This window comes from Diuraphis noxia, unplaced genomic scaffold (genome assembly GCF_037042655.1).
Source record: "Diuraphis noxia isolate RWA-SAM2 unplaced genomic scaffold, SU_Dnox_SAM2 contig0002, whole genome shotgun sequence".
In the NCBI taxonomy this organism is placed as follows: Eukaryota; Metazoa; Arthropoda; class Insecta; order Hemiptera; family Aphididae; genus Diuraphis; species Diuraphis noxia.
The window spans coordinates 18,814,525-18,840,874 of NW_028301712.1; the positions used below are offsets into that span (position 1 = coordinate 18,814,525).

Sequence of the window (26,350 nt, forward strand, 5' to 3'; positions counted from 1 at the left end):
CTAATGGAATTACCAGTGAACAACAAGTGTGTGATCAGCAGCTAAGAACCCATGTGACACCGCAATGATGGGCCAATCCCATCGGTGAGGGGGCAATTGCATGGCAATTTAATATCTAGATACTATATGTATCATGCATGTAAGCAGCAAGCATGTTGTTTAATTGATAATTATTGACTTATTGTTATTATTACCATTTACTACATCACGTCTATTATATTTTCAGCACACGAATATATAACAATTATTTCTGTAATTATTTGGAGGGTTTAGAATGTTTAAACAAAAGCGAATGCTTATTCTGACAAGAGTAGATATCTGTTGACTTAACATACATGTTACTATGTAATGCGGGACGCTAGTCCATAGCACATGAACAGTGTTGGAATTACATCGTGTATTCATGTGTGATATTTGAAAAGAAATTGCAATTCTCTACACACAAAGAATGATCAGGTTCGGGAGTCTAATAATAATGTGTGTATTTAAAAATTGTTTAAATTTTAAACGTCAGTTTTTAAAATTGTACATGCACTTAAGAAACACAAATACAGCATACAGCAATTGTGGTACTGGCAGTGACTTTACACATAAATTAAAATAGTCTAACACTTTGATAATAGAAAAAATAATTTTTTTTATAATTACAAAATATTTTATATTATATATACATAAATTATAATAATGTATACATTGTAATCTTGTTGCATACACAAATACTTTTTTCGTGAAAATATAAAATACAAAAACTTTAAAATACAACTTACTTACTAAACATGTAAATAATACATTTTTAATTGACTAGATCAACTTCTAGACAATCCTAATTTATAGTTGTTTTTATATTAAAATACAATTTTGGTGAAAAATATTGATACTTGATATACATAGTATAGAAACCATAAGTTAATATTACAGATAAAATCTAGAAGTCTTACACGTTATCTTGCCCTAGGAACACACCAAATTATTGGATTTGTTTTATAATCAGTCTTGCAATGCTGTGTTGTAATAAAAACCCAATTACGTTTCAAACTGTTTGTATATGGCAGTTACATATGCCATCACTAAGTTCCAGTCTGGACGTTCTTGAGATATCATGTCATTGATGTTCTAAAATAAACATTAGCAATCGTATTGTTTAATTGGAATAGTTTTTGTAATAAATGCTAATTTCTAATACAATAATATTATTACCTAATACACTTATTAAATATAAATATTTTCAATAATTATGTTTTAAGTTTCATAAATATTATAATATTGAACATTATCAAATATTTCAATTATCTTAAAGAACTTCTTATGGTTAATGAATGTTTAATTTTGAAAATATTTTTAATCTTCTATAAAAAAATACTTATTTTTGTTCTGAATTATTTAGTAATAATAATCAAAAACTATATAAATACTTATTCAATTTTTTAAGATTCGGAAAACAAATAAAATAGCTCACAATAATTTAGATACCAAATATACTAATGCCAATTGATATAGCTTTATTCGTAACTCAAGTATACTTAAATACAAAAATCAATTAAGTATATTATTATTTATTTAATAAATTCATTTTTTATAATGTAAAATTGTTAAAAGAATCGAGAATACACTTATGTGGTAGAATTTTGATTTTTTCCAGGAAAAATAAGTATACAATTTTTGTGAAGTTTAATATACATTTCCAAGAATACAAAATAATTACAATACTTACTAATGTTGTTGGTATACCAATTGATTCAGCAGCTTCAAATGCAACAGTAAAATTACGTCTTGTTTCTGCTGTTGTTAATTCAGAATATGGAATTTTATCTGGTAAATAAGTATGTAATAAAGCACATAAAGCTAGCCCGTCATTCCACGAACTACTAAAATTTGTTATGTCTATGTTTGGATAGCCAATTGTTCTATTTTGACACCACTTAAGTAAGGCATTGCGTTTTGAACCACCATTTTTTACTAATGCTTGAAGAGGATCACGGCGTTCAGCTACAACAATATTTTTTTTTTTAACTAGATTTGAAGTATTGGAAAAATATAATCAATATTATGAAATATCTATATAGTTACTCAAAAAATAAAAATAGTTAAATATTTATATACATATATTTAATTATTTAATATCATAAAATTACGTGTTTCGATTGTTCCTCCAAGACGAGCAAATGTGTCAATGTTGCGTGACGAAGAAAGAATTGATCCATTTGAACGATAATCATCATTTTGACACTTTTTGATTGGATCTATGTATACACATTATGACATATATGATATATTAAATTAAATCAAGAAATCATATTTTACTGTATTACCAGTTTCTTCACAAGCAGACATTGTATTATTGTCTGCAGAGAGACAATTTTGTTCTCTAAGTGGTGCTTTAAATTCTCCATCTCTTGGTAACTTATTTAAAAGTTCATTTTCATTCTGTCCCACTAATCCATTTAAACTTGATGTTGAATTGCTTCTGGTAAATTCAGCTAAAATCAAAATATAAGATTTTTAACATAACAATATTAATTCTGAATTTAAAATGAACATGATAATAAATAACAATAATAAACAAAAAATACCAGTTTTTGCTTGTTTGGTAGCATTTTCAATACTTTCAATCAATGTTTTAACAGATAGTTGGCTATCTTGGCGGGAAAGTTTAGAATGACTACTACGACGACTTATCTCATGCCCGATAATAACTGGATTAAGAATAGAATTAGCACTACATGATAAAGCTCTAGGCTTATCCATATCTATACATTGAAAATAATAATTAGAATATGTGCTTTATTTATAAAAATGTTTTAGCACAGATCTTAGAAGAAAAAAAAGTAAAGAAAAGATAATGCATTTTAAGCAAGAATCAGAAAAAAATTAAGAATGTATATTATATTACTTGAACAGAATATAAATGAATATAATTGATGCAATTAATTACTTACGTTTTAATTTATCAAGTTGAGCTTCTAATGTTTTTACTTTTTCGCGTAGTCTTTTATTTTCTGTAATAATTTGTTCCATATCTTTCTCTACAATTTCTTTATAATCATTAGCAACTCGAACAGTTGTTAATAAATCTTCTTTGAATTGGTGCCATTCTTTTCTCTAAATTATGAAAAATAAATACTTAGAAAAATAAATCATATAAATATAAATATATTAACAGAAACAAAGAATGTATTAATTACTTCAGAACGCATTTCAGATTTTTCTTCTTCAAGGGCCTTGCGAACATTAGCTAAACACATTTGAGTTTCAGATAATACATCTGCTAGCTGCCTTTTTTCTTCAACATATTTCTGACATAAACTTTGTGCTTCTGATTCTGCTTCTTTAGCCGATTTTAATTCAGATGTTAATGATGCAACTTCTTCATGCCATTTGTCTCTTTGCCATTGTAGGTCTATAAGAGCTGATTTAGCATTGTTACTTGCTACGGTACATTGTTCATTAGAATTTGCCAATTGTTCTTTAAGCCGATCAATTTCACATAATGCTCGTTGCACACGTTCCTGCATGGATGCTAATTGACTCTCTAAATTATCCTTTTCACGCCTTGTATGATTTAACAATTCATCTAATTCAGATTTATCACCTAATTTATCTCTTGCTGCTTCTAATTCTTCGATCTAATGTATAAAATAAAATTTTGAAAATAAAACTTCATTGCACATGCTTATTACTAGGTATATTCTACTAATTAAAAATAAATATAATAAGTAATAACATACCTTTGCTCTAGCATTGTCTAATAACAAGAGATTTCGATTGATTTCAATATTTTTTGAAGATATCTCTTCCTTAGCAGAAGCAAGCTGTTCTTCAAACTGTTTGACTTCAGCACTTTTACTGTCAACAGTAGATTCCAAAAACCTAACCCTTTCTAAAAGTTGATTGGCTTTTTTTGTTTCATTATCTAATGTTCGCCTTGATTCGTTTGCATCAGAAATTAGCCCTTCTTGTTTAGTTAACCAAGCCTCACGTTCTGCCTGCCCACTTTTAAGTAATTCCACTAATTTTTCTTCGCGTTCAGTAACAGATGATGGAGGATTAGAACCAGGCACAAGAAATAATCCTTGCAACGCATCAACTTTGGTACGAGCATCTTCTAACTTCTCTGTTTGTTGACATAGTGACTCCAACAACACACCTTTCTCCTTGCCCAAACGTTCATTATCGTGTTGAAGATCATAGAGTTGTGATTGAAGGTCAGCTAATTCTTGCAGCGTTGCTTGTAATTCTTCATTAGTACTAATAAAATATATAATAATTATTTCTAAACTTATAAACAAACTAATTAAATTTAACATAATGAATATTTACCTATAATGGGTTTCTTCCATTTGTATAATTCTATCCTGTAAGCATGCCAAAGACACCTCACTGACAGAACTAGAATTCTTATCCCAGTCATGTGTGTCTAATAATTCCTAATAACAAAAATAAGTAACAAGTTATTTGGGAATAGTAAATCTTTTACCGATAGTAACCTGACTAGCTGAATTTGGAGGAGCTATAGAAGCAGGAGCTGAACTTGGATATCTCCGTCGATCATCTACTTTGTTATTAGATATAGATGCACATGGCAAAACATTATGAGCACTTTCAATGTGCATTGCTAGGTTTCGTTCAGCAACATCTCTTTGTTCCTATGAAAAATATATATAAATAATAACTGCTAACAATTTAAATTTCACATTTAACACTGTTATATATTATATTGTTTGTTACAAATGCAATGGAAATTAATATATATATTTACATTACCTATATTAAATTTAAATTTTAAAATGATAATTTTTCATCTTCAATTTTACAAACAAAATTAGATTATCAATGACATATGTTTACAAAAATTTAATACATCAAATTTTTAAGCATTCTAAAGTTTAACTATTTTTACTTTTTTAACATAAATAAATATTGTAATAATAAATTCTAGTATTTACCTTCAACAGTCCAACTTCCAGACGTAGCTTTTCTAACTCTTCGATGTACCCAGTTACGTTACTGGACTGCTCAATTGTGTTGGTTGGGGATAAGCCAACAGCCATAGCACCATGGCTGCCCATAGCTTCTCTCTGCAATCCTTGTTGCTGCTTCTGTTGATGTTGTTGTTTCTGGTGCTGCTTTTGAAGTTTTTCCGTTTCTTGAGGTAGTTTGTTGTTTGGCGGGAAAACAGCTGATTCCATTGTCACTGGGGGTTGCTGATAGGACCTCACCCCCTCGGAAGGGCTACCCTGGTTGTGGTTCCGGCGGAAAAGCGATATGAATTTCATCACGCGCATGTATTGTACACGTAAACGTCTTGAATAAAAATAGATGTACCAATAGATACCTAATCAAATTACACAATAAAAAAAAAAAAATTGATTCTTTGCCGATTCATTAAAAGCGCTTTGCAATGTTAGTTTTGTTGTTTTTTTTTCATCGGGCTTTCACAACAATTGTTAATCGAACACTTACAATAGCACAAATTAAAAAAATACAAACGAATCATATTCATAATAAGACGCCCGAAGATGAACGAGCATGCAAAATACCCATAGGAAAATTATACTAATCTATACTGTGGACGCTAATCGCTACTCACTACTCACTACTTCACTAGTAAAAAGAAAAAACAAAGATAATAAAATAACCGGTTAACAGGTGTTTAAAGAATGAGTATACAGTCACAACACAACTGAACTAAAAACGGGTACGTAGTACGTACTGATAACGACGAATAACATTAAAATATTATCTAGATATATATACTGTATAATGTATATAATTTATATATAGTATATACTATATATTATATACTGTTCTATGATATAATACGACTAAATATTAAAATACAGTATACAAACTATAGAATAATGAGTGATAATTTAAATATAAATTTTTATTATAATAATTAATAGAGTAAAAGACTATGATGACGTGCATGGACATAGATTATTTTCGCTCAGACTATTAATTACTCTCATCTTACATGTAATTCATTTAAAATGAAGAATAATTACAATTTACCATGATATAATTTTAAATTTTGAACTGGAATTAGATTAATTACAACCATGATATAGGAAGTTGTACTATATCCGGGTGGGTACCTACAACTTACGTATTGAGGCATTTTTTAGAAATGTAATATAATAATATCCAAGCCTATTACCTATATAATACGAATACAATTACAAAAAGTTATTTTTATTTGGTAATGATGTATTGATGAAAATAAACACCTGTCGCAATCATTATAATTACATTAAAACTCAAATTTATTAATTTTAATAATATTTTTACTGCACACAATTATTTTCACGTCATCGATAAATCTTAAACAAAGTTTTATCGTTTGTCTTTGTTGTTCTTTTTACTATAATTATAAAAATAAACATATTTTATAACAACAATAAAATACAAACGATTTTATAAATTATTTATTATTTTTATATTTTAAACAGAGTATTGATTTGTATAAATTGATTTTCGATTTATCAACATGTTACTATTATTTTTTTTGTCTACCATCAGTCATCACCATTTTCTACTTCAGCATTTTAATTTTCATAATTCATAGTTCTTTGTTTAGATTTTTTAATATTTGATATCAGCGATTCGATTGTGATTTTCTGTTTAGTATTGCTACTTTATATTTTTGCAATGAATTTCTGAATACAGGGATTGTGGAATCGGGATGTAAAACAATTAACAACAATAGCTATACATTTTGTTACATACAATCTTTATCTTAAATAAAAATGATTTCTGACTCTTGACTCTGAGCCATTTTTCTATAATGTATGTAACAATCTTTTTTTTTTAAATACACATTTTATTATCTTTTTAAAACTTGGCGTTCCAAAAATCATGAGACTAAATTGTAACATAAAAAAAGAATTAATAATTTAAAATACTACCCAACAACGTATCTAATTATCTAATTTTAATAATTTGTTCTGAAATCATTAGTATACTCATTGTACAATTACAACACAAGTAATTTTGTTATACATAAACTAATTGTTCATTTATTATTATATTTTATATTAGTTCTTACCTAGATAGTAGGTAATTAGTAATTAGTAATTTTAGATTAAGCACTCGTATAACAAAAGTGATTAGTGACTTCTCAGTACTGATTTCCTACAGTCAACGAATTTAATATATTATGAATTTGGATATTGGATACGTACCTATATTAATATTATAATCATGAGCGTAAATAAGGTGATGACCAATAGGAGGGGTCTTAAAACACTTCGCAGTTCGCCGTCACCGTTTCGCAGCCGTTTCAATAAACTAATCACTTCACTAATCAATAATCACTACATAATACATTGAAATATATTTTGAAAAACGTTTTGTATCTATTTTAAAATCTAAGAAATTCGTGTGATCTGCTGTGTTAGTCATTACCAGCTTTAGATGATATACGATCGTATATGATTCAAGTTGTCATCTCATTAGATTTAGATATAATATAAAATAATTAGAAATCCATCTTCCCACCGATCACCCATAGATAATATTATAATCTATGTCCAACCACCATCATCAGTTTTATTGCTCTATGCATCACTCTTGTAAAGTACTTGAGTAAGATTACTTTTAAATACTATTTAAAAGTATCTATATTTAAAAACAAATCCTAATTTTTACTTATTCGTTTTAATTTTAATTTTAATTGCGTATAAAACAAAAATTAAGAATTGATTGAAATTATGTCTTAATTCGTGCTACTTCTTAAAGTTAAGAAAATGTAATAATAATTATACGAATTGAACATCAAAAAGATACAATACCTATTGCATCATTTATAAACTGAAAACTGATATAAAATTACTGTAGTTACTCGTATAAAATACAATATAGGTAGAAATACACTATTGTAAATAATGTAAATAGATAACCAAAATGGCATTTAAGCGATTAATTAAAAAAATTTAAAAAAGTAATTTAGAACTTTTAAAAAATTGACTAGCACCGCTACTAGGTAATTTTGCAGTTGGTTAGACTGAACTGGATTGTTGAGGTTATAAATTGTTATCACTTTATCAATTCAATATTTTCCTGATGTCAATATGATAACATTTGGCATGTGTGTTTTAAAAATTAATAATATTAGTATTTAGTATTTACTATTTTAGTATTCAATAGTTTAATACCTATTTTCTAAATTTAAAATTATAATTCACTTAGGTACCGTCAACATGGAATACGAATTCAAAGACAGAACAAAAGTGAAACGGCATCGAAAGCCAATTAACAGGACAACCAAACGAACTATAACTTTTGATGAAAAATCTAGAAGGTACTTGGATGGTTTTTTGAATCATTTAATAATTTAAATCGCAGTTCTCGTTAAACACGCACAGAATATACTTATAATGTGATACAGTACCAATAGTACCATACACAGTTCTAAATAATATCATACTACATAAACTCTTTAAAAATGTATTATTTGTAGTTATTGTCTTACATGTTAGGCTCAAATTTAAATTGTGTTGTTAATATTTTTAGAGATTTTTTAACTGGATTTCATAAAAGAAAGCTTGCAAGAAAAAAGAAAGCCAGAGATGATTTTGAAAAGAAACTTAAGGAAGAAAAGAAAAGAATCAAAACTGAGGTATAATGTATTAGTTTAAGATATTAAAAACTTTTTCTATGAATATCATTTTAATTTATAGGCAAGAGAAACATTTTTAAAATTGACTAATTCGCATCCGTTTATCCCAGAACCTCTTGATATGGTCACAAAAGAATATAGTTTGGAAAATCATACAGTGCAAATTTGTGACTTGTCAACAGACGAGATTGCAAAAAGTAACAATTGGATTGGATCAAATCAGGTATTAAAATGTACCTTTGTACTTTAATGTTATATGAAATAAAAACAATTGTGATCACCTGATGTTCAGTTAAATTTCATTGAAAAATATTATTAGATTTATCTATAAAACATTTTTATTGAGATTTAAAATGTATGAACTTTGATAAGTTTGATATTGGGTATAAAATAAACTCCAATAACTTTAAACCAATCAAATATTATTTGTAGTTGTAGTTTGCTAAATTAGTATGGAGATTCAGATTCTGAGTTAAATAATAACAATATTTGCAGATAGTCATAAAGATTATTGGTAACCATAGAAGGTGTTTTTTTAACTTCCTAATTATTTTATATATGTATACACATAAGCATATTACTTCTTGCGCACAAATAAAAGTAATTTTATCCCTGACTCAAACTTAATTTTTTGCTTAAATTATTAATAAAATATGTAAATCTATTTTATTTTAATATTGTTAGGAATCGTTATTTGTGAATGCAACTATTTTAAAACAATATATTAAAATCATATGGATAATTTTTGGCCCATAAAATAATGTTATAACATTACGTTAAAACTATGAAATTAAATTAAATATTAGTATATATCATTAACAACACACCTTAACATTTAATTTTAAATAACATTTTAGAAGTTGTCAAATAATTATCTCAGTTTTCTAACATTAATTTGTTTTTAACTTAATATGTTTTACTCGTTTTAGTGGTAAGATCTACATAATTTGTTTTTTATTTGTCAATCTATAGTAAAGATGAAGTACCCGTTTTAAAAATTACCTAATGATAATGTTATATTTTATAAGTTAATTAGCTTTTTGTTTAGTCTTTCTGCATTTTGATTCTGGTTACCGGTTTCTTGATTAAGAACAAATTCCTAGTGGTAAATTTATTTTCAAGGTATCTGTAATATGTATCTATTTAATATTAAAAGTATATAATATTAGCTGTTATTATTCTTAATAGTTACCTAATACCTAGTATTTAATTTATTTTGAATTTTTAGTTGAAGGATTTCTAGATCACACTTTTTGACAATAAGAAATAATTTTTTAACCAAAGTAGGAATATTATTTTTATGATTTCTACAATTTTAATGTTTTATATTTATAATTTTGGCACAATTTAGTTCTATACATTTTAAGTTACTGCAAATTGAAGGTGTAGCAGTGAACTATAAGTTGATTGAAAATCGTATGTTGGACCGACCATTACTACCATTGTAAAATCACATGTAGCTTGAAATATGATCCTTTCTTGAATGTTTATTATTTCGTAAAAACTTTTATTATTTATGTTTGACCAAAATAACAATACAATACAATTTTATCTTCACTTACTTATTTTATATATGTATATTTTTAGGTAATTTATGAAGATGACAAAGAAAGTATAAATGAAGAGGATAATGATACAATTAATGAAGAAGGTGATGTTGAAAATGTACCTGGCATGAGTTTTAGTTCTATAAAAGAGATAAAAAAGGCAATTAAAAAACAAGCTGCTCAGACTGTACAAAACAGTAAAATATTTAAAATGAAAAACAAAATAGAACAAATTAAAGATAAAAAGAAAGCTAAAAGGAAGAAAATGTTAGAAACAAAAAGGCAAAAGTGGTTGAAAAAAAAAGGAAAAAAGAAGTAAATATGATTATTTTACAACTTATCTGGTTGGTTATGAAAGTCTATTATGTATAAATTTAAAAATGAATAAAATGTATACATTATTATTTTATGTGGTATTTTTTTAATCTTATTAAATTTCTGAAATTAATACAAATGCAAATAGCTAATTTATTTTGTTCACGTCCAGTAATTTAATTGTGTATAACTTTGGCATATAGAATGTCAAGTAAAGTTATAATATCATTAATATCAATAGGTTGTGTGAATGTGATGTCAATGAAATGTGTGTTAAACATTTGAATCCAAACATTTATTTCTTAAAAGTACGTTACACTGGCATTTGTTGTCTCTGTCTTACAAGTACACAACTTATCAAATTTTTAATTTACCCTCAGCAAATAAGTGTTGATACATTTGTTAAAAATTAGAGTGAATCGACCTCTTATGAAACTTGATGGTATGAATATTATCTGTGTATGAGTGTTTTTTACGATAGTTCAGTTTTAAAGTGAGTTATGAGCATTCAGGGATTCTAATTCATGGTATTTTATATACACAAATCTTACTAAAAAATTTTTGTATTGTCAAAAACCCACATACAAACACAGATAATGTTCTTGCTACCAAGTTTGATCAAAGATCAATCTACTCTAATTTTTAAACTAACAAAGCTACACATAATCTGCTGAGTGTACATTTACTATGTTACGCACTTACATGAGAGAAACAACAAATACCAGTGAAAATAGTAAATACTAAATTTTCTCCTACAATATTGAGTATGTTAACTCTATACTACAAATATTACTGTTCTATGCATTGCTGCAACTATCATAGGTACAAGGTACCTCCTAATACCTAGTCCTTAAAAATGTATCGGGGCCTCAGATTTAACTATACATAACATATAATTTTGAATTTGGTGTGTATCAAAATAAAAATAATTGATTTTGCTTTTATTTATAAAGATATGCTGTGTATGTATTAAATTCCTAACAATACCAGTTACTGCAGCAAAGGCAGAACATTTATTTTTCAAATTAAAAATGATTAATAATTATTTATTACAAGTTCGCCTGACAAATATATTTATATTAAACATTGAGTAAACAGTAAAAATGAATAGAGCATAATAAAGATAATTTAGGATTTTGCTAGCAGTAAAATAAGAAAAAAAATGTTTTAAAAACATTTTTTGTTGTATAAACATACATTTTATTTATGTTATTATTGAATACTTAAAAGTATTTTTATTTGATAAATTATTGTATTACTCATATTCATGTTTTATAAAAAGAGCAGCTAATTTAAAAAATGTTTCATACACAATATATTATGTAATATACCTATATTTTTACCAGTACTATATAAGTTGACAAAATATAATAATATAAACCAGAATGAGAAATTATTATTCTCAATTATCTAAATAATATTTTTTACATAACATTATGTAAAACATATTATAAATACAAATTTTTGGAAATGTAATAATAGTATTTTAAACCATGTTCTACAATACACCATTGTAATACCTAATGTTAAAATGTCAATATATCATAGGTAGTAATTTATTGTTTAATTTGAACAAAAACGTTTACCCAAAAATAAATTTATTACCTCGACACTCATAATTATTTCATAAACTTTAATTAACGATTTTATTGTTCAGTTTTCATCATAATAAATAGTTACCTATAGAAAATCAATATGCTATAGTAGTTGCACATGTTACATGCAACGAATAACAATCAATTATTTTCTAATTAAAAATTAACTATTGCAATTATTTTGATGATATTAATTATTTAAGATTTAACAAACAGAATAATACAGTATTTTTAAAATTTATATATTGATTCTATAAAAAAGGGTACTAACTTACTACGTTTTTACGTACATTTTTGAATTGATTTCTTTGGGAAAATGATTAACTTTGTTCAAAAATTTAAGTTAATAATCTAAATCATTATTATTTTTAAAACTTTAAAATTTAAATAACTATGGTAAAAAAATAATAATTTTATAAACATTAGTATGCCAAATAATGGAGAAAATACAAAGAGTAATGGAGCAGACACCTCTTGCTTTAAAGGAAATTCGATACCGCCGTTGTTAAGGAATTCAGTGTAGGCAATGTGCGTGCGTGGGTGTGAATTGTGAATGTGTGTATAAAACATCATTATTCATTAGTATGCGTGAGTGTAGACAGTGTAGTATTTTAGTGCACTGTCGCAACAAATAGGGTACCTACTTGGCTACTTATAGTCTCCCCAAATACTCACCACCAAGCATACCCTTATTTTAATTTTTCGACGATCTTTTGTAGGGAAAAACTCATGGAAAGTCATCATCCCTTAAAAAAAAAGAATTATTTGTGCTTATATATGATGTGTAGAGCGTGAATCGCGAAAAAAAAAGTATACAAAGTATAGGCAATTTTATATACGGATTACGGATATTCAAATGCAAAAATAGTAGGTACATAATTGCACTACACTTAGACAGTCAGAGGTAATTTGTATAAACATTTTGTAAATAAAAGCAATATTATTTCTTTTTTTTTGCAGTCTATTGGTGACCTATTACAAGTACCAGATGAGATTCATAACCAACGATCATGTGATGTAAAAGATGGACCAGATTGTACAGATTGTTTCAGGACACTCACCATTTCAATTCATTACACCACCACCGTCTCATTCAACATTTGCCGAACACCCAGCGCCAGTACGCAACGTTAAGCGACGACTTACTTTTCACGCATTTTACATGTAAAATTATTTTTCATTAGCTTATTCTACTATCAGTCTTTTATTACATAACCATGTATACGATTTTTATTTACCAGCAATATTTGTGATTATCACATCTTTCGTAAAACGTAAGTATTTTATTTTTTTACATTATTCATAAATTATTCACGATTTACGTATAACTCGATTTTTAAATGTCGAATGATTCGTCGCATAGTATGCCGTGGTTTAGCGAGGATAGCTATAATAGAGTTCTTGCAGCAACACATCTAGAAGATTCCCAACCTGATTTTTTTTATTCACCTGCGAGGACGTTTATATATGTAAGCACATATTTTTTTTACATTATATTTAAATTATTTTATAACATTTGCATGATCTGGGTTTTAGCGGGTTAATAGACCGCCACAAAGATCAATTACCCCAAGACCCATTACTCCAGAGTTTGTTGGCGATTTCGATCAGTGTGATGCACAACGGATTGTGTACTCCCCGTGGAGCCCTCCTGCATTACGGGACTCAGCCTTCGGATATTCAGAGATGGTAAGTTTTAAATGAAATTATTAATTAGACTCAATATAAGATAATAATTTTTATTTAGACTCCATCCGAGGATAGTGCTAATCTTCTCATAGCAAGAGTTACAAATTGAAAATAATAATTGGTATAGAGCATTATCATCAGTTATACCATCAACGACGTCTTCACCACAAATGCATGAATGGCATCGTTCGTTGTCACCTATACATTTGGACAGTGGCGGAGTGGACGTTTGGGATACCTGGAAATTTCCAGGTGGGCCGCTGCTGGTATAAAATATATATTTATTAATATTATAATGGTGAAATAATAAATTAAAATATTATCTAATAAGTAATAAGTATGTAATATAAAATATTATTAAACATAAAAACCTTTTGAATTCAATGATATAATATTATTGTGTACGAAAAACGAGATTTTGAGACGGTATGTCTATAATATTACTATAGGTAGGCAATAGGCATATTTTATAATATTATTGTGATTAAAGTAATTAATTTTAGTATTAGGCATTAGTATCTTCTAAAGTAGGTTAAATTCATTTTCCCCCAAAAAAATACATTTGAAAATGTAATTGTGTGTATAAAATACAATAATATGTCAATATATTCTTAAAAGTTTCTTATATCCACGAATAATATTTATTTTTAAATTACAACAAAATAACCAAAATCGATATTATTGGATTTAATATGTAATTTCGTCCAAATTTTTGTTTAATAATATTGTAATAATATTTATTGCTAGTAGTTGATAAATGTGAACAAAGTGTATGGTTAACATATGAATTTGCTAGCTTTGCTCTATACACTGAGGTAATATCGTAGAGCAAGAATACTAATCTAGATGTAATTAAAAAATTTTATTTTATTTAAAATAAAGAAATAAAAATTCACTATTTGAATTTAACATGTCTATAAGAAATAACTGTGTTTATATATTTTTTAGATTTGTTGGCCATAATAAGAACAATTTATGAGAATCTATATTTTAAATTTTTAATCCTTAGTTATAAAAACTGAACATTTTATAATTTTTTAATTACCTACAATGATTGATAATTTTCAAGATTTTGATACATTTTGTCAAAGTTCAACCTTTAAATGATTATAAAAAAATGTGTGCCTGTGCATTTTTAATATTTTTCAACCGCTACCTATAGTAACAATATAATATGAGGAGCCTTTATGATTATATGATTACCTTTTCACGCACTTTGGGACAACAAATACAATTTTATTGATATATTTATCAAAAAAAAATTAAAAAACATGAAATTTTAAATTGCCGTAAACAGTTCAAAATAAGTCAAAATATTTTGAAAATGTTTTGGTGTATAAAAAATTATAATATAAACATTCAGTCAAAATTGCATCTATCTATGGTCTTTTGTTTTAGAGTTACATCAAAAAATAAAAATAATTTTTCTTTTGTTTTTCACGGCACTTTTGAAAACTACTGGGAAAACTACCAACTAGATTCACTATTTTCCTATTAAAAAAGATAATGTTGAAAAAATCTAAGTATTTTTACTGTCCTAAAAGGTGATGATAGACACAAAAAAAAAAAAAATTAAAAACACACACATCATTGTAAAAACAATACGAGTACATTCATCGCTCCGCTCAGAATCTAAAATAGTTATTATAGGTATTCTATAGACTATAGACCGTTATAGCATCCACATGACGTATAAAAAATATATTATATATTTAAAAGGCCGTTAGTTTATTGAGGGCCTCTACAATTATGATTTTCCCGGGCTGTGTTTTTCTCCCAGTCCGCCACTGCATTTGGATGTTTCTCCCGATATGTTTTCACCTACGACACCGGGAGCATACGCGCTGAATCTGATAGACGGCGTGGAATTTTCTCCTTCGCCGCCACGGCAATCTCAAAAGGATGAATGGCTTCGATCTTTGACACAAATTTTGCCAAGTATGTTCAACATATAGTACGACCACAGGTACTCCCTGAATATGATTTACTCATTTTCGGGAGGATATTAAACACTACACAACCCTCCCAAAATGAAACCGATAGGGCTGCGGATGGTTATAATGACGTCCTGGTCATTCATATGTTAGCACACGAGGAACAATGGTACAAGGACGGAGCTAACAAGGCTTTGAATCTTCTTATGGATGCCTATGAATCCTGTGAAGGTGAATTTTGAAAAGACTAATTTTATGATTGGAACTAAAATTAATATTTTAAATTATTATTATTTTATATTTTGTTTTTAAAATAAATATATTATGATATATAATAAACCTAATATTATAATTATATATTTTATGTTTATTTTTAAATCTCTTCTAGTTAATTGAGTGAAAATCACAAAAATTTGTGAACGACCGGGAGACCTATTGGGTTAAAGCATCAATGTAATTAGATGGAGGTCAAGGGTTCGATGCCCAATCCGTTATATTATCGTTTTTTTCAAGGGTAAAAATATACCTAAGTCGCGCACTTATGCCAAGTGCGGCGGCGGCCCATGTTGGTAAGGGAATTACTGATAACAAATGATAACTGATAAAATATATGTCGCGTACCTACGTACGCGATCGGTAATGGGTGCGGGTGCAGAAGGTGCGGTTTCAGAACTCCCCAAATCATTCTACTACTTAGGTATTTGAGAATTTAGATTTGTGTTTGAAGTAGTGTCCCGTTTTACATCGATTATGTATATTTTTATGGTTATCAGAAGTTTTTTTTTTGATTGAAGCGACGATTGAAATTCTTTATGAATAGGACATCCTCGATAACTGGCTGAATGGCTTCCTCTTCAAAGGGCACATTTTGCTGGGAGATTAGTTGCTTTTTGACAGACTGTTGATAGATGATTATCTCCACAGTGGACACATTTTGGGGGTATGGCTACAGTATGCCTTTGTGTGGTCAAACCCTTGGCAGCGAAGGCATTGTATTATTTGTTTATAAGGACGTGATTCTTCGATTTTGATTTTTGTGTAGTGTAAGAATTGGATGCCGAATATATTTTTGTTATTGAGGGCAAGCTCTAAATCCACGAAAAACATAAGGAGAGGCAGTTTTGAGTAGCGTTATAGAACGTTAGTAATATTTCTGGGAGTATGTCCTCGAGAAAGTTGTTCGTTTTTTATTTTCTCTATTGGGGTGGTGTGATGTAGATTTCTGAGTACTACACGATAGGCTCTTTCTTCTTTTAGCTGGTAGGTATTGAAATCTGCTTTTTTATACTGTAATATAATTTAATGACGGAGCGGTACGAATCTGAGGATTGGGTAGAAAGTTTGACAGTTGACACCATTTATAGAACTTTTACAAGTGAAATTTTCTCCATTTGTTACCTCTTTGATGTTAGTACATAAGGAGCTAGAGTTATTGATTCTGTGAATGAATATTGGAGGAGGTGGTGGTTTGACAGTGTTTGATGGTGTAGATTCGTTTGGGCCAGACTCGAGTTCCATATCAGATTGATTAAAGTCAGAACCGTCGCTTGGGTCTGTATTTTTTGAGAACAGTGAGAGTTGGATACATAGTGTTGTTGTTTTTTGTGTTGGGCATTTTCATTTGATGCCTTGATGGATAAAGTGGAGAAAGAAGTCGTTTGGACGATGTACATTAAGTAGTATTTCCATCATTACGATTAAGTTTTGAGAGTGAAGCGGGAGATTGATTTTGCACACTCTGTTAACAGCTTTTTGGTAGTATTAGTGGCGGGACGGATATAGAAATGTTAGTCATTTTTATGTGGCGAGAGCGGTTATCGCAAGATTACGTCGATAAACGAAACGGTCAGATACGGCCGATACGTCACGGTCGTAATAACTAATGGCGTTTTTTTATTGATTTTATTTTGTAATTAAGATGACGTTACACTCGCATGTGTTGTCTCCGTCTTACAAGTGCGTAACATTGCAAAAACTGATTCGCGTGGGAAAGAACCAAGAAAGCTAGAGTTATAACTAAGAAACGAAATTTTCACCACATAAAAGGGAGAATTTTGTCTGTGCAATATCGTTTTTATTTTTTCGATATCACTTATTCGAAAAAAAATTTTATTGTTTCATAATACATTAATTTTGTGTTTTTTAAGCATGAATAACTTTTTTTGTAGTTCTGATATCGAAAAAATAAAAACGATATTGCACAAACAAAATTATCCTTTTTATGTGGTGAAAATTTCGTTTCCTAGTTATAACTGTAGCTTTCTCGGTTCTTTCCCGCGCGAAACAGTTTTTGCAATGTTACGCACTTGTAAGACGGAGACAACACATGCGGGTGTAACGTCCTCTTAATTAATTAATTTACCAATGTCGATATTATGGCAATACTTTTTTTTACGGAATTTTGAGTAGACGTAATTCTTGAAATGCTGGAGCTTTTTTGAGTAATTTGGTTTTTGATTTAAGAAAAACAGCAATGATCACATAAAGTAATTGTTTAATATTAAATTAAATGAAACAACGACAGTGCGATGTTGCATATCTGTATACCGGGTGATTTTTTTATCTGAAGTTATTCTTTAAATAACAAAATGTTTGTCCACTACTCCGGTTGTCTAAACTTTAAATACTTATATTAGTTATTACTCATTAACTACTAGCCCTATTTAGAATATGAAATTAAAACTCTATGTTGTCATTCTAAAATGTAAAAAACTTAAAAAATTATAAGTACAAAATGGTAAAACGGTATATAAGTGTTCACATTATATTTATATGTCTGTGCTTTTTTCCACCTACCGTAGAGCGTATAGCGTAAAAAAAATGTACAGGTAAATGTATAGACAGAGTCGCAGTGGTGGCTCTAGTGTATGGCAGGGTGGAGTGTGGATAGTTGCCTACACCAAAATGTTTAGTGTACCTCATTGAAAAGTTAAATAACGTACCTATTGATAATAAGAATTTTTTTTCATTTAGATAAGCCACAACAACATAGATTATTGGGTATGGTAAAAAAAAGATTATCATATAATAAGTATTTTACCTAGTCATTTGTGGAGGCAATAAGCATGAAACATTTTACCAAGAAAATATGGGAGGAGGGAATTTTAATCGAATAGTTGAGACTTAATTATCCAACGCCGCGGTCGCGGCGCAGAGCTAAGTAAAAAAAGAAAGAAACTAGCGCGCGACGACGGTGTATATTACACGAGAGAACCAACTTGTATTTAACCAATGTTATTTTACGAAAATCATGTCGACCACCCTGTAGCCTAAACTAATGAACCAATTGACTTGAAAAGTTCACAAATAGCTCAGTTTGGTGTGTAGATGATTCTGTGAACATTTAAAGTTTATCGGAGTATTACAGCCTTAGTTACATGCTAAAGTATTAACATAATAATTAAGCAAAACGCTATTTTTTTCATCAATTCCACAATGTATATGTATATGTTCCGCGGCGTTGGATGCTTGTGCTGGCCGCCCATTTTTCCCCTTCCACTCGTCGGTTGAAATCACTCGTTGCGTAATCCGTCGTCACGGCGCGGCGCTGCGTTGAACTATCTGGCCGTCTGAATTTCCCTCTCCATGCAACGGGTTTACGAGTGTAATTAATGTGATTATGTGAAACGAAACATTTGATAACCGACAGTTGTAATGTACAGTACCGTGCCCGTTGTACAAATTATATCGTCCAACTTACTGCTCCTACCGACAAGTCTAAAGTGACATTGAAATCTATGTTTGAAATAATTTCAGAACAAGTTCTGATAGATAATATTCTGTGTGAAAATTGTCAAACATATTACCCTCATACACAAACATCACACATATTAAATGGCAACAAATATATATTTTTACAAATACAACTATGGTCAAATTCAACCACAAAAATCACCGACTTAGTCATTAATGGATTACCAAATGAAAAAATAAATATTGATGGCAGCATGTATAAACTACACTCGGTGATTTGCCACCATGGTAATTCAATGGCATCAGCTCATTATACATGCATTATCCGATTTAATAATAAATGGGTTAGATGCAATGATTCTAATATTTATTACGACCGGTGGCCACGTGGTGCTAAAGACGTATATATAATCATTCTCCAGCAATAATTAAAACTTAAATTATATAATAATATACCTCCCCTCTCCCAAACAAAAACATTTCATCACCGCTTGAAAAGAATTACATATATCTAAAATTTTAATTAAAAAAATGAGTGATATCTCATCAAAAACACTCCGTGTAAAAACATCGCTAAGTAAAAATAAGCACTTAAATTACAAAAGTTGTGATATCAAAAATTGGCTAAGTAATTTCATAAATTCATTAATAAAAAAGTATTTATAACTGTTTGTATTTATTGTACCTTGTTAATTTATTCAGTGCAAATAATTGTACTTAGCTTGGCGCAGTTACTATTATTTATGTCTCTATAACTAAGAACCCAAATGTCTCGATTTCTACATAAATATTCGCTTCATTTTGCGTATTTTTACTATAGTTAAACTATAGAACAATACAAATATTTAAATACATTCTTCTAGTACCCGCCAAGCTAAGTACAATTATTTGCACTGAATAAATTAACAAGGTACAATAAATACAAACAGTTATAAATACTTTTTTATTAATGAATTTATGAAATTACTTAGCCAATTTTTGATATCACAACTTTTGTAATTTAAGTGCTTATTTTTACTTAGCGATGTTTTTACACGGAGTGTTTTTGATGAGATACATTTATACATGTACAAACATTGGGTTCTAGAACCGCGCTTGCGAGTAGGTGTCATTAACGGGTACACACAGAGCCAGTAAAATTTTAATTCATCACGAGTTAACTTGACATCGATCGATCGATTAGCACATTACTTTGATTTTTTTTTCAATTCCATATAATAATAATGAATTAAAAATTTTAAAATTAAATTTAAAAGAAATAATGAGATAAGTATTTTTAAAGTTTGAAAAAGTGGGGTGATTACTTTCAAATAAACATTAAATCGAATATAAATATGTTATATCAGTCATAGTTTTATTCAATAGTTGGTATACCGATGTATCGCAATGATCAAAACTTAAAAGATGAGGCCGGATGTGCAAAATGTATCAATCTCCTTAATTCATCTATACATTACATAATATTATTTGAATTTGAAAGGTTTTTATAGGTTATTTTTCTTCATCTATTGATATTGATTTCATGCTTTTATAATAAATGCATTATAGAAATAGAATCAACGGTTTCTCTGTACGATGAAGACAAAATAAAAGGCACGAGACAAGGAATAATAAAACTATAAAATGTTTCTGTAACGATAAACGATAAACGAATTATATGTTTATATCCAGCGACACGGTAGTGTCGCGAGCTAAGTAAAAAAAAAAGGAAGGCGAAGCACTCGACCGTGTATATATACAGAAACCTAAACATTCCCATTTAATACGTGTTAATATTTTGGTATTCTTTATTAAAGGCTGTAGGTCTAATAAATGAACCAAATAGTTAGAATGAGATATCAATCGATCGAGAAAATCATAGGCTACGTGCTTTTATAATTTTAAATAGAATCGGTTGAATAGTATTTTAGTTATGATCAAAAAACTGTGGATATTTAAGTGATCATTTTATATTACTTTCGCCGCCGGCTGCCGTATTAAACGCGTCATGTTGACGGGACGAGTGAGAGGATTCTTGCGACGGCGGCGTGTGTCTCCCACTACTATTGCTTCCCCCCACCGCTAGACACATACAACATACTAACACGCGAACATGGTCCACAATCGCTTATCAGTTATCGGTATCGGTGCATTCTGTTTTCGTAATTTGAAATTTCGTTCTTTCGTCTCGCGTCCTGCGTACGAGCTTGTTGTCGGCGTTATTGTCTCGTGTCCATAATATTATTATTCAATGCACGTGGTATCACCAAACCTAACCGTATCGACTATCTATCATTTTCCATTGAGCATTTTATTGTTAAATAATATATAGTCGTTATAATAATAATTATTATTATAACAGTCTTTATTATAATTTATAATACTTTATTGTGACTGTCTTCATATTTGTGTCGAATTGTGTCTACATTAAAAATGGTAACTTAACTCCAAAAGGCGCGAGATATGAGGAAAAAAAATATCAGGAGTCTACTCAATCTAAAATCGTAGTTGAAAGTTATAATAGTACTACTATTAAACAGTGCAGTATTAACACGGTACATGAAGTACCACTAAAAAGAAAGAATCCAAAATCCAAACAGTTATTTCCATTTTATTAAATATTGAAAAATGTACCAATAGATCAATTGGTAATTTAAAAATGCCTCTGGTTCAAGGTAGGTGTACTGCAGATAGAGTATTAAAATGGGTGCTGAAGTATAGGAAACAAAATGTACTTTTGTACAGAACGATATGTTTAAACATCTTAAAAAAATTATAAATAAGACATTACATCATAATAATGGAAAAAAAAATAAAAAATATCTTGACCCTAATAAAAACTAATGATATCTCAACAAAAACACTACGTCAACTCCGTGTAAAAAAACGCTAAGTAAAAAAAAAAAAATATATAAATGCAATAAAATGTGTGATATAAGGTGGAATCTAAGTAAATAGTTTAATGAATAAAATGTATGTATAAATAATTAATTCAAATTTAATAAAAATTGGTTATTTATATTAATTTATAATATGAATTATTTTAACTCAAATTGATCCAATTTTGGTTTACTTGGCCGGAAGATTCAGTCTAAAAAATGTATAGCCAAGTACTAATAGTTTATGTAATAAATAATGAAAGCACCGTTACAATAAATAAATTGTTTCCGGCTAAGTAAACCAAAATTGGATCAATTTGAGTTAAAATAATTCATATTATAAATTAATATAAATAACCAATTTTTATTAAATTTGAATTAATTATTTATACATACATTTTATTCATTAAACTATTTACTTAGATTCCACCTTATATCACACATTTTATTGCATTTATATATTTTTTTTTTTTTACTTAGCGTTTTTTTACACGGAGTTGACGTAGTGTTTTTGTTGAGATATACTATTACATATTATATAATATTGTGGATATTAGCTACATGATACCTCTATAATACGTGTGTCATTGTCGATACTCGCGCGACGAATAAGTACAACAATAATATTATATTATAATAACAGGCACGAGGGCGAAGAAATTTTCCGAACCTATATCAGCCTTATATTATCTTACCTATACATATATATATATATATATATATATATATATATAAGTCATGTGCCTACACGCCACACCAATCTATTTGTATACCTCGCACGATTTTCGATTACTATTTTATTACGTTCGGGTGTCATAATGAAGTCTATATAATATTAAATCCATGCGCGGAACAGCATGATAGTGGTAATGGTAAATTAATATTATTTTCTCAACCGCGTTTTATCCCTACTTATTACTATTTCTCGATTTTCCGGCGATATTCACACATAAGTAAAGAATTATATCATACCTTTATGTAAAAATATTTATTTCTCAATGTATATTAAACTCACTCATTAAAAGGTAGGAGAGGTATATGTCTAAAGGATAACCCTAAATTATAACGTGTATTAGTGACCCACCGATTAACACAAAACCTAGGTAAGTGTAACATTTTAAAATCAAAAATGTCACATGAATTGCACCCGAAGACCTTTCCTTTTTCATCATGTTATATATTTATAATCAATGTCTAAAATATGCCTGCACTGGTGCCTATTCTGGTAGATATATTATACTAACCTACCTGTATGTTTGAGCCGCAATTTCGTGCCCGACGATTTGCACCGACGGCAATACAGAGTCCAGAGTCCAGCCAGATTACTACAGGTTTTGACGATCTTTATCAACTATCGTCGTCGTAATCGCAGCTTGGACGGTCGCGGCGCGTAATAATATACGCACCAGCCAGTCTACGAGAAACTTCTCGTCTCGCCTCTCGCGACCGGTGCGTGCTGTATTGTATTGTTGTGCACGAATGCCTACGCCGGTCTGCTCTACGCGTCGTCCTGTTCGGACGGATTTTGGCGTCTTCGATCGTCGTGGGTGCGCCATTACGGGTTCGTTGTCGTTGTGTCGGTGACTTGTCCGTTACCTCCATTGTTTTGGGCCCCCTTGTGACGGGCGTAAGTGTCGGCGCTGATCGCGCGGCCGTTCGGTGTTCGCGTAACCACATTAATTGTGCAAATTGACGACACCGTCGTGTGTCATTACGTCGTGTGTCGGTTTTGGCGGCGTGAACGCCCGTTCCGTACCACATTGTTTGTGGGGAACCCACTACCGCAACCGAACTATTGTTTCGATTGTCAGGTGCGGGTTGCCGTGTTGTTTTGCTGACGCGGACGAGCGTCGGGTGGTTAACGCGGGATTCCCCGTTGAAGTTTGGAGGGCCCGTCGTTTCACGTCGCCGTCGTGGGAACATCGTAGTATTCGTGTCAAACGGTTCCAGGAGGCAGCACTGCAGTCCATACCAGTGACCAGTCCACTTCATCGTCTTACCGGGTGATCGACTATTATCATTTCCATTATCATTTCTACTATCAATTTATATTATCGTATTTTAATTATTGTTTTGTTTACATATTGATCGATTGATCATATTATTTATTATAATATTATTTATTTGTGTTATATATTATTACCAATTTTGGGCGCCCGCATTTATCATTGTATTGTATGGGTATTCATATATTGTCCAATAGACTCACATTATTATACTATACATTTGCGTTATATTATGTTTCGTATTTTGGTCACCCACCTCGAGACTAGTGATGCGAGTCAGAGTAGTTGACTACATAATTCGTATGAACTATTCTGGCGCAACACTGTAAATACTAAATAGTACTATTAGGAGTACGTACATTATATCATCCTTCCTTTCCTAAACGTGTGGTTTGATTCCGGAGTTTTCGGTATAAAAAATAAGTTAGTACCTACACATTTAATATAAAAGATTGTAAAAAAAAAAAAAAAAAACATAAAATTTTAAATCGATCTAAATTAATATAGATACTCATATAGATGCTACAAAAATTGTATCTGAAAACTCGGTGAATACTTAAAATATTCTAAGACGAGGATTACGTTTAGGTGTCGTGGTCACGTCAGGTGGACGCACGTGCGCTTTTATACCATGACACACGTTTTCGATTTCCAACGTCGTATATTCTTATAGGTAGGTATGTGTTTTTTTCTATCATTATTATTATATATTTTAGATTATGTCTTGTGGAATAATAACCCCGGAGTGTTTTGAGATTCATCAGCCGTGTTGTTATTATTATTATTACTATTATTATGATTATGATTATTACTATATAGAATAAAAGACAGGTTGCCAGATAGGTAAACAATGGATCGTTTCGGGTCGAGTTCACCTTTTGGCTTTGGTATGAATTTTTCCATCAGAAACACAGCAAGGCACCAAGAACAATCGCGGGTCCGGGGGTCGTCGTGTATAATAACAATCAATATATTCTATTATATATGTATAATATATATGTAATATGTAATATGTATACAACTGTATAGTGTATACATATTCTATATTATGTTGGTTACAATAAAGTGATATTATGTATAATAGAGTTAGAAGTATATCGGTGGATGAATTTCTGAGATCTAACATAATATATTGTATGTATACCAGTTCCGAACATCATTTCGTATTACTTATTAATATATTACTTTGAGGAAACCGTCGTGGAATCAAAAAATCTAACCAAATTGAAATGTATAGAAAATAGAAATACATTTCTATAACCAGCCTGCTCGGGAATCATATTAGGTATACATCTATATATTATAGGTATATAATATATATGATAAGAAACGAACTTAAAGTAATCCATAAGCAAACTTACAATTTACACACCCACCCACCGACTTACCAGCTATAAGTACCTATTATATATTATACCCAGTACCCACGGCACCCACCCACCCCCAAACCTTAAAAAAAAATTCGAGAAGCAATCGCTTCTCAAAAACCACGGTCGTTTCGACACTGTATATAGGTATAACAAGGGTGCAGGGCACCTATAACGGCTATAACTATGTATATTATGTAAAAATACGGTCACGAATAAAGACTAGGTCTGCAGATGAGAATTTAAGTACCTATTGGCTATTGCCTATTACCTATACAATCTTTAGGTGATAAGTACCTAATTCCATGACGAAAATCTAATGAGTTTTCAATCTATTTCGATTTTGTCATTATCATATTATTTATACATATAAAAAATATAAATAGGAATATCAGGAAATGTACACATTGTTCGAGAGAATCGCGGAAAAAATTCCCACACTAAGACAAAAAGTTTAGACGTAAACGTCCCACTTTTAATTATATAGACTTGATTTGTGTACTTAAATATTGGCAGTCGAACAAATACTGATAATCGTTTCGATATAATTGATATACTAATAAATAAAATATTGATAAAATGTAATAATTATAATACGGTATAATAAGGTTTATAACGTCGATAATTTGAAAGGCCTAGCTGTGATAAAATTGTTATCGACGGACGACGATATCTTGTCTGCAATTGTGCTGTATGCCTGTATAATTTATTATTTGTACCGTCGGTAGT

At 29.6% G+C, this 26,350-nt stretch overlaps 3 protein-coding genes across 7 annotated transcripts; 2 read left to right on the top strand and 1 right to left on the bottom strand.

Moving 5' to 3' along the window:
- Positions 1-678: 678 nt before the first annotated feature.
- Positions 679-5,649, bottom strand: spdi (sperm antigen with calponin homology and coiled-coil domains split discs). 2 transcript variants are annotated; one of them, XM_015523749.2, is made up of 11 exons: positions 4,944-5,643; positions 4,485-4,643; positions 4,318-4,424; positions 3,726-4,245; positions 3,183-3,623; positions 2,937-3,099; positions 2,571-2,747; positions 2,310-2,477; positions 2,133-2,240; positions 1,712-1,986; positions 681-1,113 (listed from the first exon to the last, which is right to left on the bottom strand). In XM_015523749.2, exons 1-11 carry the CDS (start codon positions 5,280-5,282, stop codon positions 1,024-1,026), a joined length of 2,547 nt encoding a protein of 848 aa, XP_015379235.2. In that variant the 5' UTR covers positions 5,283-5,643; the 3' UTR covers positions 681-1,023. The 2 variants fall into 2 exon arrangements, with proteins under 2 accessions (XP_089077393.1, XP_015379235.2); XM_089221267.1 differs by lacking the exon at positions 2,571-2,747 and having other exon boundaries at positions 679-1,113; positions 4,944-5,649.
- A 2,418-nt stretch (positions 5,650-8,067) lies between these two features.
- Positions 8,068-10,568, top strand: LOC107173294 (nucleolar protein viriato). The gene is made up of 4 exons (XM_089221268.1): positions 8,068-8,299; positions 8,512-8,617; positions 8,679-8,840; positions 10,205-10,568. The coding sequence occupies exons 1-4, from the start codon at positions 8,199-8,201 to the stop codon at positions 10,481-10,483; spliced, it is 648 nt and encodes a 215-aa protein (XP_089077394.1). The 5' UTR covers positions 8,068-8,198; the 3' UTR covers positions 10,484-10,568.
- LOC107173293 (uncharacterized) lies at positions 10,338-14,133 on the top strand. Of its 4 annotated transcripts, none has more exons than XM_089221269.1 (6): positions 10,338-10,479; positions 13,035-13,238; positions 13,316-13,348; positions 13,438-13,543; positions 13,611-13,763; positions 13,822-14,133. In XM_089221269.1, exons 2-6 carry the CDS (start codon positions 13,099-13,101, stop codon positions 13,870-13,872), a joined length of 483 nt encoding a protein of 160 aa, XP_089077395.1. In that variant the 5' UTR covers positions 10,338-10,479; positions 13,035-13,098; the 3' UTR covers positions 13,873-14,133. The 4 variants fall into 4 exon arrangements, with proteins under 4 accessions (XP_089077395.1, XP_015379263.2, XP_015379264.2 ...); XM_015523777.2 differs by lacking the exon at positions 10,338-10,479 and adding an exon at positions 12,801-12,941; XM_015523778.2 differs by lacking the exon at positions 10,338-10,479 and adding an exon at positions 12,806-12,945.
- Positions 14,134-26,350: the final 12,217 nt, after the last annotated feature.